This window comes from Stylophora pistillata, chromosome 1 (assembly GCF_964205215.1).
Source record: "Stylophora pistillata chromosome 1, jaStyPist1.2, whole genome shotgun sequence".
NCBI lineage: Eukaryota > Metazoa > Cnidaria > Anthozoa > Scleractinia > Pocilloporidae > Stylophora > Stylophora pistillata.
The window spans coordinates 15,613,617-15,628,052 of record NC_142519.1 but is presented as its reverse complement, the minus strand read 5'-3'; the positions used below and the strand labels follow the sequence as shown (position 1 = coordinate 15,628,052).

At 38.9% G+C, this 14,436-nt stretch overlaps 1 protein-coding gene and 1 non-coding gene across 3 annotated transcripts; one reads left to right on the top strand and one right to left on the bottom strand.

Moving 5' to 3' along the window:
- Positions 1–211: 211 nt before the first annotated feature.
- On the bottom strand, positions 212–11,803 carry LOC111341480 (tolloid-like protein 1). 2 transcript variants are annotated; one of them, XM_022948459.2, is made up of 9 exons: positions 11,414–11,803; positions 9,125–9,181; positions 8,520–8,885; positions 7,785–7,998; positions 6,654–6,823; positions 5,666–5,807; positions 4,467–4,696; positions 2,113–2,310; positions 212–1,897 (listed from the first exon to the last, which is right to left on the bottom strand). In XM_022948459.2, the coding sequence occupies exons 1-9, from the start codon at positions 11,475–11,477 to the stop codon at positions 1,461–1,463; spliced, it is 1,878 nt and encodes a 625-aa protein (XP_022804194.2). In that variant the 5' UTR covers positions 11,478–11,803; the 3' UTR covers positions 212–1,460. The 2 variants fall into 2 exon arrangements, with proteins under 2 accessions (XP_022804194.2, XP_022804195.2); XM_022948460.2 differs by lacking the exon at positions 8,520–8,885 and having other exon boundaries at positions 11,414–11,802.
- Trnac-gca (transfer RNA cysteine (anticodon GCA)) lies at positions 3,599–3,670 on the top strand. The gene has a single exon. It is a non-coding gene; the product is annotated as a tRNA-Cys (tRNA).
- Positions 11,804–14,436: the final 2,633 nt, after the last annotated feature.

The window sequence follows — 14,436 nt, the reverse complement described above, 5'->3', positions numbered from 1 at the left end:
AACAACTAGCCCTCCGAGAGAGTGTATCATGGGAAGATAATCAGGATGAATAAATGATTTCCAGGGTGAACAGCGGGGGAAGGAGGGGTCAGGTAGATTTTGTGACACAAACAAAATCCTTCGACCCCGCCACCTCCCCTGGCGATACAAAGTAATGACCGGTTCTTTTTCAAGTAAAACTACAGATCACTTAACACGAGACACTCGAAGATATGTTGAGCGGAGTTTATTTACAGCCCAAAAAATACAAATTTCATCTTGATAAGCCACTGTAATAATAATATTTTGTAAATAATTTTTCATCGAAATAACTTTGTCTCTCTTAAATTATAAGAATCTTTACGTATGATGCACGATCCTCGCATATATTCATCGTATAAAAATCTTTGTTGTTGATAGTTTATTTTTGATAAAAATTGATAATCAATCCCCAATTAAGGGAAATCGCTAAAGTCCGGACATAAAATTGTCTCATACAGTGTTATATCTGATTTAATAATAATAATTTTAATGAGATATATGTCCTTCTGAATGCTTCAAACCGGGAGGCATTTCATCGCAATATGGGTAATAAAAGCCAAAAATGAAAGGACTCACGTCCTTGCTACATCCTCTATAAATTAAAAGATCTCTCTTCAGCTTCCACACATAATTTAAAACCAAAGCGCTCATAAATCAGGAGCTTTAGTCAGTTAATGGGGATCAAAACCTTCCTCTGTCAGGCGGCGATGAAGAACCTTCGTGCATATGAGCATTTCAAAGAGATGCATCCTGCGAACAAACTTCAGCTTAAAAAATAAAAAGGACGAGAAAACGCGCAGAGTAAGCAAAAACGAACCAAAAAACACCGACGACAAAAAGCTATATTTTCTTGTTGTACAAGACACTGGTGGGAATGTGGGAAAGTTTTTTTTTCCAGTCCTCTGATGATAGAAGCTGACGACCTTTCCCTTCCAAGCAGGGTTGGGTACCGTTTTCTTTTCCTTCTCGTCTCCGAGTTTGCCGCCTTCTTTTACATTCTAGCCTAAGGAGTTGCCATTACAGAATCCCTTGGCAGAATTTCAACACGAGCCTATTTAAAACCGTTTAAGTTCCTAGTAGAATGGTAAAATTAATATCAAGCTAGCATGATACTACAAACACAAAATTTTGTCGATTGTAAAATAGAGCCTGAAAAGGCCATAGGCTATTCGAAATAGTTCGAAATATTCTACAGCGCAAACTTAACTAATTTCAAAGCGATTCAAATTATATAACCTACTGTGCTAAGTGGAAAGCACTTTGCTCTTTGCTATTATTCAAAGCACCTTTGATTGCCTGGGTCATGGTGTAATAATCACTGGAAATACTCGAGACGTAGAGCATCTGAGTTCGATATATTTGTTTGAAAGAGAGATATTCTCTTCAATCTTGAAGGTTCTTCATTCATGCTGATATAAACTTCTCCACTCCAGTAAGAATTACACATCTGTCACAAAACTACTAGTCGTGTCCATTCGATGGAATACAGGTTGCACCGTTTCTTTCGAGTCCTGTCTCTCAAGCGTTGTCACTTCATTTTCCGAAGCGGACTCGAGGTTCCGAACATTTGGCGACGTTGACGCATCCGTCGGCCAGCGTCGGTACCAAACCGCTGAAATCTGGCACGAAGGTTGTTCCGATTCGGATACATGACGTTCTTTCGAGTGAGACCTTCTTCTCTCATCAGAAGGTTGACCGAAACAAAATTCCACTACTCCATCCCTGCCGGGAAGTCCCGGATAAGGAGGGAGATCTTCGTCATCCGACTCTGGGTCCCCCAGTAAGTGGCTGATTTCTCGATGAAGGTGTGGAACGCCAGAGTAACCACGTGACTGCTGACGTTCCTTTGAGGGGAAAAGATCCGGAGAAGCCATAACTGCAAAGGAATAATTGCAAAATTTGCTGTCATATCTCAACTCAGCATAAACACATGCTATGGGTAACGGAATGAGGGAATGGGCAGCCATTGCTTTTTTCCATCAAAAAGCAAAAGGGTATCCATAACATTTTGTCGAATATAGATAGGCTGTTCTTCAGGATGCTTAACACACACATATCTCACCCATATCCCTCTGGGATTTCAAGCATTACCTAAATCATAAGATGGCGGGGCATTAACGTGATGGACGTCGAAAGAAGCAGTGCTGGCCACTTCTGATATCCGGCTCTGAGCTCGTTGGCGCCGCAACTTGCGAGTGTGGAACACGGCCAGAATACTGAGCACGATGAAAACGACACCACAAGTCGCACCAATCATTATTCCGGTAAAGTGATTCCTTGTTTCTCCGTCTGAAAAACAAAGAATTTTTCTTAGTTTTCATATAAAACAAATCGGGGTTTAAGAAGAGACTGGCACTTTGTAAAACACGTTTCACTCATCGTTCTTTCACTAGTCATGCTTGCGCGTGCCGAAGACGAGACTATCTAAGGCTGCGTTCACACTTGGTGCCCGAGCATTAACCCGGGCCCAAAATGGTCCTGTGTCAGACACTGAGTACCAGATATAGCAATGCCGGGTTCAGTGCCATTGTTCAAGGTCAAGTGCATTAGCGAAGACGAGGGCTAGACCAATCGTGAACAAGTTTCCTCACATAATATAACAGTTTGTTTAATAAAATTACATAACTTAAACATTGTTTACAATTTTCTGATTCACTTTTTGGGTTGAAATCCGAGAACCCAACGAGAATTATAGAATTTTTTCGCGACTCAAAACGCGTTCTGAAGAGCTCGACGTTTTTGCACTTATTGATTACAGGATGCGAACGAAAGTGTTTAACAGCAATGAATTTCTCAGGAAGCCACGGCTTGGCAGAAAAGATCAAAACAAACAAATATGCAGTTTCTCTCACTCCAACTAAAATTTCCAACCGGAAATGGTACTTGACACTAACGTAAACCGGAAGTATTTCATTGGTCAGGGATATCAGAGAGGTGTGAATTGTTTTTCGTTTTTAATTCATCTTAAATTTCCTCCTTGAACAGTGGCCTTTACAATCTCCGTTCTCGTGGTTTAAGGTGCTATTTTAAAATCGGTTCAGCTTGATTACTGTAAACCAGTAGGTTTAAATCAAGGAAAATTTCGACGAAACTGTCATTATTCAAAGCTAGAATTTTAATCAGAAAGCAGTCAAATTGCGTAGGTGGGGGAGGAAGGCGAAAAGAAAGCAGTGAATCAAAAATAAAAAACAACATTTAATCGTAGATCATTTGCTTAGAGGTAAAAAAACAAAACAAAACAAAACAAAACAAACAAATTAAACCATAACAAAAGGCTCTCGAAAAAATCAGTACAAAAGGTTTATTTCTCATTTAACGACCGCGATTTCGAAATTCTTGTCAACCATCAGAAAAGCCGAGATTACCCGATAGCCGCTGGTGAATTGCTTGCATAATTGACATTCAATGATTTCCTTTTAGTGTCGTAATCACATTCGACAAAGAGCAAGACAAAGAATATTTTGCCCCAAAACGTCAATGAAGATATCGTATCCATGGTGAGAAACTGAGTCACCTGGTATCCAGTCACGTAACAGTTCTAATAAATACCAAAATTTTTGATAATGCTTCATGCAACGGGGATATAGCTCAGTGGTAGAGCATTCGACTGCAGATCGAGAGGTCCTTGGTTCAACTCCGAGTGTCCCCTTGCACATATATTTTCCTCTTTCTTTTTTCGATTAAAATCATTACATGACTTTGGTAAAATGGACAATTACAGTATTCCAATCACGTAAAAATTAGTTTCCTGGTGTATATAACAACAAATAAAAAACAAAAATTCTTATCATGTTTTCCTTGAAAACTAAAAATTGAGTCAAGAAGTTCAGGGAAAGAAAAAGAAGAAAAGAAGGATTATGTCGTCACACAAACATCGGCAACTCTGAGACTTTGACCTACATGTATGTGCTTCACCACAAAAAAAATTGAGTCGAGAAGTTCAGGGAAAGAAAATAAGAAAGAAAAAAAAAGGAAGAAAAAAAGGATTATGTCATCGCACAAACATCGGCAGCTCTGAGACTTGATCTACATGTATGTGCTTCACCACAAAATAAATTGAGTCGAGAAGTTCAGGGAAAAAAAAAAAAAAAGAAGAAAAAAAGGATTATGTCATTACACAAACATCGGCAGCTCTGAGACTTGACCTACATGTATGTGCTTCACCACAAAAAAAAAAATTGAGTCGAGAAGTTCAGGGAAAGAAAATAAGAAAGAAAAAAGAAGAAAAAAAGGATTATGTCATCACACAAACATCGGCAGCTGAGACTTGACCTACATGTATGTGCTTCACCACAAAAAAAATTGAGTCGAGAAGTTCAGGGAAAGAAAATAAGAAAGAAAAAAAAAAGAAGAAAAAAGGATTATGTCATCACACAAACATCGGCAGCTCTGACACTTGACCTACATGTATGTCCTTCACCACATGTGAGTGAGATACACTGTACCTGGTTTTTCGCTTTGGACACTGAACACTGCCTCAAACCCCCGGCCCGCATATTGACTGTTGGATCGGAACTCTATTCGGAGCTTGTTTGTCTTCGATTTGATGGTGGACGGGATGACTCGGCCACAATATCGGCCAATCACCGGGGACCAGCTGGCCAAGCCATTGAACACTTTAGCATGGTCGGAGTCATCTGGACATACCTGTGAATCCCCCTCCACATCAAACTCCCTGGGGAGGAAAACCAGTGTCGTAAGGGTCACCCAGATAACAAATTGTAGAAAATTAACGGTCAGTAATAAACATGACTTGAAGAAACGCGAATTGACGGAGAAAATACTTTGTAGTAGAAGAAAATTAAAAGACATGCTAGAACGTCAAAATGGAACTACGAGCAGAATTTGTGGAGACCGCAGGGGCACACCATTAATGTTAATCCCTAACGCAAAAAGTAGTCGTGGAACTGTCGCTAAACGTAGTTGCAATGAGAAAGAATATTACCTTTTCGCCTTTTCAAGGCCTTATCTATCATACTCTGCTTTGCGAAAGTCTATTGTTTTCACTATTCACTCTTATAACAAACACGAAATTTACCATACTTCTTTTTCGAGGTAATTGACTGGTTCCAAAAGAGAAAAAATTATTTGAAGTGGATCGCACAGTAAAATTAAAACTTCAAGGTCACCAAAATTATCGCGTCACCTTATTGAGGCCCAAAAATCCAGCTTTCCAAATTCGCATTGTGAGCACGTAAGAATATGGGTGTTCAAACTAGTGTAGGTGGGGGGTGGGGGGTGGGGGATGAGGGGTGAGGGGGAAGGGAAGGGGGTAGAGGATTTCGGAGCGAAATCAAATTAATTTTTGGAGGAACAAAGGGAGGATCAGTCGTGACCAACAGAGTATAAAGGGGGCGGGGCTATAAAAAAAAAATAGACTGCCAATGAGGGGAATCATAAGATTACAGAGCCTTAGGTGGGTAACGGGTAAATTTTATTGTGACAAAACCAATATCCTCTGCCCCTCCCCCCCCCCCCCATTTGAATTTGGCGATAAATAATGACTCCCTTATTGCCCTACCCTCCCCAAGAGTGAACAGTAGATTACCAAGATCAGTGGTGACAAATGCACTGTGTAAGTAACGGGGATAAGAATGTAATTAATCTGATATCTATCTAACCAATTTAATATAATGAATCTTACTGAAATCTGAGGATAATCTTGTTCTTACTGTCAACCTCTATTTTCCATATACACCTAAGATCAGGGAGATATTGTTCCGGGTATCGCGGTGTTGAAAATCCTCCATCACCTGGACCCAAGATAACATCATGACCGCAGTAACCTGAAATGAAAACAGCGACAAAATAATTAGTTTACTAGCTTCTTAACTTGTGTATTATGAAGCAGTCAGGAGCAGCTGGGGATGCGCTGATTTGACAGTGAGGGGGGTAAGAGCGGCTGGGAGGTGTGCTGAATCAACAGTGAGGGTGGAGGGGGGGTGGGTGGGATGCACCAATGGGATATGGTTGGAGGGTTGAGGGCCAGAAATACATGCATTGTAGCATCTCAACTTGGGTATAACAAAAGTAGTTAGGGGTGGTTTTACTGTTAGGAGGATGAGGGGTTAGATACATCGCTGGGGTAAGGTACAGATGAAATCCACTATATGGTCACAGTTGAGAGTAAGAAGGGTAAGCCTCACAATGAGAGGCTTTTTACTGAGAAAATCATAGGTCAGGAAAGACCTACATTAAGTACACTACATGGAAGGCAAAGATTCTTTGCTAGGGAAATCGTGACAAATTTGTTAGTGCCATGGGCTGTGAATCAAAGGTTCCAAATCAAGCCTGGGTTAGGGCCAGTGGCTCACCAATCCCAGGACTGTAGATAGATACATGTAGTACTAAATTTTCTGGGAATGTGGACAAAAATGCTAAATGGAACCTGTGTTGGGCCCATCCATGCGAAGTAGCAATAACCTGGTGTGGTTAAATGTTGGGAAAACTGACAGGGAGACACCCAGGCAGCAAAGGCTCCTCCCCTTGGAAGACTTGATCCAAGTCTTGACAATTTATTTTTAATTAAAAACTGTGAAAAAAAAAAAAAAAAAAAGAAAAAAAAAGAAAAGAAAGAAAAAAAAAACTGTGTAAAAGCAAAAATAACAAAGACAGAGAAAAATTCAACATACTGGATTTGGATGCTGGAGTACTGTCAACAACAGTGTACTGTGCCTTGAAGGAATGCTTAGAGGTGATACCAGTCCTACTTCTGTGTAGTGTTACTCTTAAGTATTTCCCTGATGAATACACAGGGTATGGCCTTGATGTTCCACAAAATCTTCCAAGAACAGGTGAAGCACTGCTCACACAAAAAAACAAAACATTAAGTTTCATGTACATGTATGCCAGTAAATTTTTACAAGGAGGTAATTACAGTAGGTACACTATTGACTGACTACACACACACACAAAAAAACAAAACAATCAAAACCACAGCAATCAAAATGGCTAATCAGAAATAATACATCACAAGGAGTTGATAACAATCCAGATAACCCTTTGACTCCAACCATCTGTACACACATTCTCCATACTGTTCTCTATACGTTTCCTATGGTGGTGTCAGGGAGAATTTGTTTAACAATCAAGGGCTTTTGGAGTTAATGTGATTCCCTACATTCTTTTGAATCTTCATGTTTGAATCAGGGATGAAACTGTTACAAGAAATTAATAAGATAGTTACTTCAGGGGGAGATTGTATAGCAGACAGTAAGGAGAATTAAGAATGAGATCTTAGGAGTGAAAGAAAGGGTTAATTGTAAATCTCAGCCAATAGCTGAAGACTTCATGGTACGGTACAGTGTACTGGTAAAATTGAAGAACAGCTCCCCAAAATATCAGTCGGCTGACTGTTGGCTGACTGTTAGTGAACGAAACACAAAAAACATAATGAAAACAAATTCAGAAACGAGTAAATAGACTGTCATCTTGGTAAGTTTGAACTTTCACAATTACCTCAAAATGAATTTTGATGAACACCACGCAATAGAGGTAAATTTCGAGTGCTAGGTATTATTGGCCATATTGTCATTTATATGTGAACTTGATGTGTACTATCTGACTGACACATTTCATTCCACTGAAATTGGAAGAGCTTAGTTACTTTAGTTAGCAATTATGAGTAAATTTTTTTCAAAGACTCCCAAAATTGCACGAGCCTGTGTTTTCGTTGTGTTTTCTGTGTTTCATTTGCTAACAGTCAGCCGACAGTCGGCCGACAGATATTTTGGGGAGCTGTTCTTCAATTTTACCCAGTATACCTGTATCTGCCATCCTGAACTTGAACATAATTCTCCTTGCAGTCCTGGGAAAGGCTCGTAACTTGAAATCTGTCTTTGAATGCCAACTCAATAATGCCCGTCTGTACAACAATGATCCATACACATTTGTTGCTTCCTCCAGGGTGTGCAGGCAGTCTTCCTTCAAAAGTTTGATTATTATTGTCGTTGTTTTTCAATATATCTCCACAAGAAGCTGAAAGAAAACAATAAAACAAGAAATGCAACCTTTAATTGCTGAAAGTGCTGTACCACCTTGTTATGAAAAACTTTAGTCAAACTAGTAAATATTAGTTGAAGTAAACATTAAATAAAATATAATAAATAATCACATAGTTAAAAAGATGTATTAACAAAGATATATTAATGGGCAGAGCATTACAAGTTGAGTAACTACACATGGCATTGGCATTAAGAAACTGTTGCCAAATATAACTCTGCAAATACACAGTACCTGTGTACACAGTCTGTAGTCCATTAACACTTAATTGTGTCAAATATGTCATAAAATAATGTGTGGCCTACTCTAACTTGCAAAATGAAAATTTCCATGTTTCACTCTCCATGTCTTAAATTTAATTACAGATTTTCATTTTGCAAATTACAGACTTTCACTTCATTTGTGCAAATAACAGATTTTCATTTTCCTTTTGCAAATTACAGTAAGAGAAAAACTTTTAACAATGCCAAGAAAATAGTAAACTGATATCAATTTACCTGCACTCTCTGCCACACTTAGAAGAAATTTGTTGTCTTTGTGCTTGCCTGAAGAGAACTTTATTGTAACGCAAGACCCTGATGAGACCCACAAGAGTCCGTCTTGGCTAGTTTTGTGCCGTTGACAAATCTTTTCAACTAGAAAGCGCTCGGAACCACAACCGTTAAAAATTTCTAGCACGCCATTTTTGCAGTCATCTTTGATCTCTGATCCAAAATCAAGATTAATAGCTTGAACAACTACTGCCAATCCTCTAGGATTCCTCACCCTCCATAAACATTCAAAGTGACGAGGCAAAGAACCGGGATACTCCGGTGATGAGAGAGAGAAAGTTGTTCTATTGAGATTGATGTCACCACCACACTCTGAAAAATGGAGATGTTGATTGGCGCTCCAAGCTCAAATTTTTCAAAGTTTCATTTTGCAACCTTATTGAAGAACTCATAAAATTATAAATTATGAAACAACACAAACACTTATGGAAACTGCAATTTTATGATATCTCTCAGCTAGTGCATGCGAGTCATGTTTCACATTGCTTTGTGTTGTGAGTAAGTTTGTTCTCAGTGTCAAGAAAGCTGTCATTTACACCAATATAACTTACCAGGCTCTTGGTGTCGTTCTGCAACAACAAGGAGTGGCCACAATAAAAAGAAACAGACTGGGAATAGAAACACAAATACAGACAGATGAGACATTGCTTATAATCCAGCATATTGCATGGGCATAATCCCTAAAATGTATACAGTTGAACCTTGATTATCTCGATTTCCTGATTATCTGGACTTTTCCTCTGGTCCAAATTTTGTCATGAACAGTTATGAGTCATGATCAAGATACATAGCTATATTCTTTTTAAAACTACAGCATTAAAAAGTAAAGTAATGGCAAGTTTAATTTGTTTTCAAAAAGCAAAAGCAGCCATCACAAGCATCATATTAACTAATGAAGAACATTCAAATGAGGTCTGATTGGCTCAGAGTTGCTTTGTTGCTCTATTGGCTTGTTCAGTATGGCATGTAAGATTAACAAGCTATACAGCATCATGAATGTTCATTCATGATCCAAATGATTTGCAAATGTTTTGTTCCAAAATTAAATGTTGCTTTCTTGATTTAATCGGTTTTTGTTGTTCATTAATATTCATTTTCTCAATTAACCAGACCCTAGATCTACACTATCCACTACATGTAGTTCGGCAGGAGTTAATTATATAATGTAGACAACCTCGCAATCTCACCAAATCTCAGAAAGTCCAATTTCAAGTCCAAACTTCACTAAAGTTATCCCATTTAATAGTTGTCTAGAAGAGTATTTGGTACTCTAGAGGCCAGTTTTCCCTTGAAATGGCATTGGAGTCATAAAAATTCAAAAGTGCAGAAAGTTATTATCTAGTGAAAATCAAACCGATGGAATTGGAACTGAAAAATACTATTGCCACATACAACTCTGTGGCTTACAATCTATCGAAAACTGAATTGTTGGAGCCATAAGCAGGAGACTACTGGAAAGGCCTGACAACTGACATTGTGATTGGTCGTTTTTCTGCTTCTGCTTGCGACTCTGTTTTCACTGGATTGTGAGCATCAGAGTCATAAGCTGGACGAAAATGAAACCATTCTGATTCTTGTGACTAAGATTCTGTAGAGCTTCTGACTCCCCTTACAACTCTGATTTTCAGTTTTCACTCGGTTGGAAGCACTCTGGCTCTGATATGGTCACTAGTGAAAACCAACCCCAAAAATCCACTAATGTCACTGAAACAAAAAAAGTCAGCCAGAAACAAAAATATATTGTCTTAGAGAAAACCAACTGACCATGACCTAATTAAATGAGGAAAATTTTACCATCGTAATATCCGCTAAAAAAATGCCAACTTAACTTAACTTAAGTACTAAACCGGTGAAATAAATTTAAAGTGTTGTCAGTGAGAAACTTATCAAATGCAGTTGGTGCAACTTCACAAGTAAATTTTAATTTCGAGACAAGCTAATCAAATTAACAAAAAGGGTTATGTACGAAGCAATTATCAAGGGTATGATTGAATATTGCCCTGAAGGCAAAAAGAGTAAGAAAGAATAAGATTAACTCGTCTGCATTTTCTTCGTCCAGACTCGAGACTCCATTTCATCCCAGCAGCAAAGCATGGGCATAGGAGCGGTCACGAGATCATTCACAGAGTTATAGTAAAAGACAACGTGGCTAAACAAAGCATTCCAAAGGTGATTTCACATCTGTTCGACTTGCACTGTACGAACTTGTCAAATATGCTCATTCGCGTTCAGGAAGGTTTGTTCTTCAAATCTCACACAACGATTTCGTTCGAGTATCCTGGCTACAATGCATTACAATGGGAAAATTTCCTTTGGAAATGACATGTTGTTGCGAAAAAAAACTCAGTATTAGCATCTTAGTACTGTCACAGAAATGAAAGTTGGCTACTACAGATCACGTACATGCACTTTTCACATGATACGACGTATTTTGGAGAACGTGACGAGTATTCATTTCGTTGTGATTGCAAAACTCCATTTTAGTTCCGCTCGTCACATTGAGTAACTTTTGTGCGAATTTTGCAAATGAAATGTCCATAATAACATCAAAGGTAAGAAAAATCTCTGCAACTATGAATCGACTCTGTGCTAGTTGAGACACATTTTGCATGGTCAGAGTGTAAAATGGCATCACGGTCCAAAAATAGTAGTCTAAACAGTGTACCTTTCAATTATCAACAGGTCGGTATTCGGAAATTTTGAAAAAAATTACATGGCAGACATCAAGCAGAAAGTGAAAAAAAAAGATGCATGCATCCACGTTTTAAACGATCGTAATCAGTTTGAAGTCGCAATGTCATTCACGTAATCAAAGGGTACTTGATACGTTTTGAACTCACCAAAACAAAAATGGGTGAAGAACGTGTTAGACGGAATGCCGAAGAACGGCCGTAGAAATTCCATGCCTTTCCAATCCTGCACCTCTTTTAGAGTAGTCTGCCTCCGAAGATAGAAAAAATTCGCGGTTAGCAGCCCCCAAACTGATCGCTTTTTATCGAGCTGTAATAGTTTTGATCGCCGTTTCAAATGCGATGGCTAAGAGTACGAATCGAAGCAGACAAAGCCCACAGTACGCATGCTTCGCTTCATTGAAAGCTACAGTCAGCAGTGCATGTGATAACTTGACACGGCGGTGTCCGACATTTGCATACAAAATCGCGCCCTTTTCCCCTTTTCGTCATATTACAAAAGGCTTTATCTGACAGTAAGGAAGAAACTATCTTCAAATTAGGAAACAGTAGCCAAAGCTACCTAAGAACTCAGGTTATTTTTGGTGTGTTATGTGTACCCCTCACTTCCGGCTGTCACTTTCATTTGCAGTATGTTGTGTGCACTTGAAGCCCTAGTTTCCGGTCTCTACTGAACTTTTTAGTCAAAACGACCGATTTCGTTTCCGTAACGAGACAAAACTTTTTCATCTTTCTTGGTTCCTTGAGGTAAAGAATCAAGGGTCTGGTGGTTGGAACTAAGCCCTGTTTCTGTTGTATTGAATGCGACTGGGAAAATCGACCCTGAGTTCCAAACTTTAACCCTCATCCACCAACCCTCGTGGCGGAGAAACGTGGCTTTACGGAGGGTCTCAATGCCGGGTGATGGCTGTTTACGGCTAACAGTTAAAATGTTGGCCATTTTACGGCTATCGGTTACTTTCTTCCTTTGTTGTTAAAAGGAAAACTGTTACGGCTAACATCCTAACTTTTGTATTACTACTAGCAATTAAAATTCGTCAATTTTTTCACCTAAGGGTTAATTTTTTTTTCGCTGTTTTACGGCTAACAGTTGACCTCATTGAGGCCCTCTTTAGGGGTGTGTCCATTCAGAGAAGCTACGGATTGTTGATAGCTCAAAATCGAGCCTGTTCAAAGCGTTTATTTGGTAAAACGGACGCGATACCTATGCTCAAAGTTTAGTAAGAGAAAGGATAAACACAATTACGGAACAATGAATAAACAAGATCTTCACATAAATAAATATCGAACGGCAAGTGATCAACGTACATTCTTATACAGAGCAACTAAGATTTGGAACTCTTCAGACACTTCTTTAAAATCTATTGTAAGTACCACTCTTAAAAAAGAAACTCGAGTCTATCTTGATACAGAATTTATTGATAAATGATAAATTGAAAGTTGAAGTTAAAAATTGGTTGAAAGATGATCATTTATATATATATATATATATATATATATATATATATATATAGAGAGAGAGAGAGAGAGAGAGAGAGAGAGAGAGAGAGAGAGAGAGAGAGAGAGAGACTGAGAGAGAGAGAGAGAGAGAGAGAGAGAGAGAGAGAGAGAGAGAGAGAGAGAGAGAGAGAGAGAGAGAGAGAGAGAGAGAGAGAGAGAGAGAGAGAGAGAGAGAGAGAGAGAGAGAGAGAGGGAGGTCAATACGTTGCTTCCTTGAATGGACACCTCCCTAAAGAGGGCCCCTCTAGGGATTTTGTTGCTAATTTGCCCTTTCGGGCTCCAAAGGCCTTGTTTTGGGATTTTGTTACGGTTTACCGCAGTTGTAGTTAAAAGTGGGCCTCCCCTTTTTTAATACTTTGCCGCATTGCTTCTTTCCAATTGGTTACGCCACCCATTTTGAGATATTTAGTATTCTTATCTCTTAGCTTTTAGGGTTTTGTTTCTTGTATTTTGTCCATTGCTTTCTTTGTAATTAGGTTTTTTGTTATCTTTTTATTAGCACCAGTTCATTAGTCATTATCTGTAATTACGTAATCAGTAGCACTTCGATCTTATTTAATGCTCTTTTTTTTTTTTCAAAAGTTGTAAATAACTGAAGAAGGTCTCTGACCGAAGCGTTTTTTATTAAAATTTTTATATTTTTGACGTCAGAAGTTGTCTATCCTCGCAATTTTTAAACTTACTACGTTCGTGTTTGCTCGATCGTTTGGACTGCGAATCTTTATTGATCCTCCTGGCGCGGTGCACCTTTGTTGGCCTGAGAGTTCCACTAACGACTTTATATATATATGTATCTTATAAACCAAGCGCGAGGGCCGTACTGGGAGAATATCGGCCCGAGGTCTTGAGAATATCGGCCCGAGCGCAGCGAGGTCCGTACAAAAAAGACCGAGGGCCAATATTCTAATAGTACGGTCCCGAGCAAGCTTGGTTAATAAGAGATTTATTATACGACTGAAATTCAAAGGGACGCAGGTGCGGTATCATTCGGGACCATTCGGGACAGTGCCCGGTCCAATACTGAGAGAATATTGACCGGCAATAATAATAATAATAATAATAATAATAATAATAATAATACTAATAATATAATAATAATTTAATATTTATATTTCGCAAATTAACATGTCGATGTGATCAAATGCTTATCACAACACTGTTCGGGGGACTTTGGCCAGACTGCATCAGATATCAGCAGTTTACAAACAATCGAAGGAAACTTATTTGAAGATGCCCCCTCCCCCCAATTCCCAGTAAACAGGCCAGACCACATCACAGTAATCTCGAGAGTGGGTTCTTTAATGTCCCCTGCCTAACCAAATTATCTAATTAATAGATGCAGGAGACGGTACCTACGGTTTATTCGTCGTTATCCGAGAAGACTAGAATGTCTATCCATTTCTTATTAAAGAAAGGTAGCGCATTCTCCTCAGTTATTTTAAGACCTTGAGTGTTGGTCCGGCCGGGGCTCGAACCATCGACCTCGACCTCCCGCACACCAGTCCAGCGCTCTAACCAATTGATCTAACCGGGAGGCGGCAATAGAGCATTTTGATTGGTTGATTTTAGTTATTGGCCCACTGACTGCCTCGAGTCGTGTAATAAATATATATGTTTGTGAATTTTTCAGTTTTTGTAAATTAGCATTGAAAAGCCATTTATTGGAATATCAG